Below are 2,951 nucleotides of genomic sequence, written 5' to 3' on the forward strand. Positions count from 1 at the left end.
TATGATTTATAAGAACATTGACAAAGTCTACTCTGCGTACATTGCTGTATCTCTGGTGTATTCTCTAATAACCTTACATATAGTAAATTCTGAATAATATGTAGAGTTGTTATTTATAATTCTATTCTTCTACACCCAGGAATCTCCCAGGAATGACTAAGTTACCATCCTTGCTATTGCTGGAAGTCAGGACTGGTGGACATCTTATGAATAGGTAGCATTCTCAAACGGAAACTTCTAAAGAATTAGATTCTATTTTGTTAACTGAAGGGAGTATTTCCCTCTTGACAGCTCTGGTGATGTGGCTCAACACCACTGCTTCCCACTTCCTGCTTACTGGCTTCCCAGGCATGGAGAAGGCACATCTCTGGATCTCCATCCCATTACTGGTGGCCTATATCTGCATACTGCTTGGCAATGGTACTCTTCTCTTTGTCATTAGGGATGACCATAACCTCCATGAGCCCATGTACTATTTCTTAGCTATGTTGGCTACTACAGACCTTGGAGTAACATTAACTACAATGCCCACTGTGTTGGGTGTTCTATGGTTCAGCCACAGGGAGATTGGCCGTGGAGTCTGTTTCTCTCAGGCTTACTTTATCCATACTCTTTCAATTGTGGAGTCAGGTGTCTTACTTGCCATGGCCTATGATCGTTTTGTTGCCATCCGCAACCCCTTACGATATACCTCCATCCTTACCAACACCCAAGTAATAAAGATTTGGGTAGGGGTATTGACAAGGGCTGGCCTGTCAATTATGCCAATAATCATTCGCTTGCACTGGTTTCCCTATTGTCGATCCCATGTACTCTCCCATGCTTTCTGTCTACATCAAGATGTCATCAAGCTAGCCTGTGCTGACATCTCCTTCAACCGTCTCTATCCAGTCGTGGTTGTATTTGCAATGGTACTATTAGACTTTCTCATAATCTTTTTTTCCTACATTTTGATTCTCAAGACTGTCATGGGCATTGCTTCTGGAGAAGAAAAGGCAAAGGCCCTCAACACATGTGTCTCCCATATCTGCTGCATCCTAGTCTTCTATGTCACTGTAGTTGGCTTGACGTTCATTCATAGGTTTGGAAAGCATGCTCCTCATGTGGTCCACATCACAATGAGCTATGTCTACTTCCTTTTCCCTCCTTTTATGAACCCTGTCATCTATAGCATTAAAACCCAACAGATCCAGAATGGCATAATCCGCTTACTCTCACTGCCTTGTTCTAAAGCATGACTTTTACTCCTTGCTCTCTGGAGAATAAGGCATTTCAACCAGGCCCTCTGCTACATGTATCATCTTACTCTGCCATTTATTGCTGATTGTATATAACATGAAATACATATAATACTAAGCACAAATCTCAAGTGCCCAACTAATGTTAGCTGGTTTCTGCAGGGAACTCACACTGTTTGACACACTATGGGACCTGATATACATATGTATGTGTGCATGTATATGTACATATGCATATGTACACATGTATCTCTATATCTGTATGCTTATATGGTTTGGGGGTCTATGGCATAGGTCCCCAGTATTTTTTTGTTTGTTTAATTTTTGAGACAGAGTCCCAGTCAGTCACCCTAGGTAGAGTGCTATGGTGTCATAGCTCATAGCAACCTCAAATGCTTGGGCTGAAGCAATCCTCGTATCTCAGCCTCCTGAGTATCTGGGACTATAGGCACCTGCCACAATGCCCTAGTAGTTTCTCTACTTTTAGTAAAAATGGAAGTGTCATTTTGCTCAGGCTTGGCTTGAAGTCCTGAGCTCAGGCAATCTATCCCCCTTAGTCTCCCAGAGTGCTAGGAATACAGGCATGAGCCACCACACCCAGAAATCCCCAGTATTTGAATTAAAGGTCATGATTTTCCATATGGTCTGTTTGTATCAGTCGTGATAGACCTGGGAATAACACATTCTTGGTCACAGATATACATTCATTCAGTTTTCTTGCTCATATGGAGCCCATTGCTGTTTCTAGAAAATTGCACCACATGAAAGAAATGAGTCTTATTCTGTTCCTAGTTTGAGATGGTAATGACTCCAGGGAAAGTATACATATGAGAAATCTGTTCAGGTAGAATTATGGTAAATATGTATCAAATAATGATATTGCTGGTAGTAATTTAAAAATAGAGATATAATTCCTAATCCAGATGAGCATTGTCTTAATGAGCTATTCCCAGATAGTGCTGAATGGAGAGATGTCTTTTGAGGCAGTAAAGTGATATTAATAGTCCAGTTTGCAAGCACACCATAGGCAAGGGTGCATGGCTAGTACATGGCTGTGTCTGGGTATGCCACATACCAGAGTTGAGAAATCATTGGTCCTGCGTGTGTGGTAGGGGAGGAGGCAGACAATGCTTGCAACTGTAAGGTTCCAAATATCATTCAAAGTTGATTCTATTCACAGTCTAGGCATGGAGGAGAGAAATAAATAAAATTTAAAGTGACCTATGTATTTCCGTATGTCTGTGGTTCTTCTGTACAGTGTCCCGCTGAAGAGCCAGGACACATAACTCAAAATACACATTTTAATTTAACTCAGCAAAAGCTACTTTGTGTGTGGAATGAGGCACATGAAATGCTGGGAGCATGTATACATGGAGCTGGGAGGTTTCTTGTAGACTCCTGGCATTTCATGTCTGATTCTCTCTGCCTAGCCTCTGTCATACTGTCAGAGTGGTCCATAGCTACTCTACTGCTCTCCATCACAGAAAAATGAGAATTTTAAAAAACTCTTTGAATTTATGAATAATATGGAGAAAACAAAAATGAGGTCATGTACTTACAGCAGTTTTCAGATTAGAACATGATCATTGTGTGATCAACCCAAAAGACTGTTTTTCACTCAACTTGGCTGTGTTTGCCTATGTTGCATGTGAAAGTTATGTTCCAGAGGATAAAAACAACATGACTTATTTTCTAATGTATTATAGAACCTCC

The 2,951-nt window shown here is 40.8% G+C and overlaps 1 protein-coding gene across 1 annotated transcript; it reads left to right on the plus strand.

Moving 5' to 3' along the window:
* The first annotated feature begins 299 nt into the window (after nucleotides 1-299).
* Nucleotides 300-1,238, plus strand: LOC100942641 (olfactory receptor 51B6). The gene has a single exon (XM_003780994.1). It carries the CDS (start codon nucleotides 300-302, stop codon nucleotides 1,236-1,238), a length of 939 nt encoding a protein of 312 aa, XP_003781042.1.
* Nucleotides 1,239-2,951: the final 1,713 nt, after the last annotated feature.

Source organism: Otolemur garnettii, unplaced genomic scaffold (assembly GCF_000181295.1).
Source record: "Otolemur garnettii isolate 467f Iridium unplaced genomic scaffold, OtoGar3 scaffold00001, whole genome shotgun sequence".
NCBI lineage: Eukaryota > Metazoa > Chordata > Mammalia > Primates > Galagidae > Otolemur > Otolemur garnettii.

What these genes read in the sequence shown, in the direction of transcription:
- LOC100942641 (XM_003780994.1), top strand. Translation starts at nt 300, where the DNA reads ATGTGGCTCAACACCACTGCTTCCCACTTCCTGCTTACTGGCTTCCCA.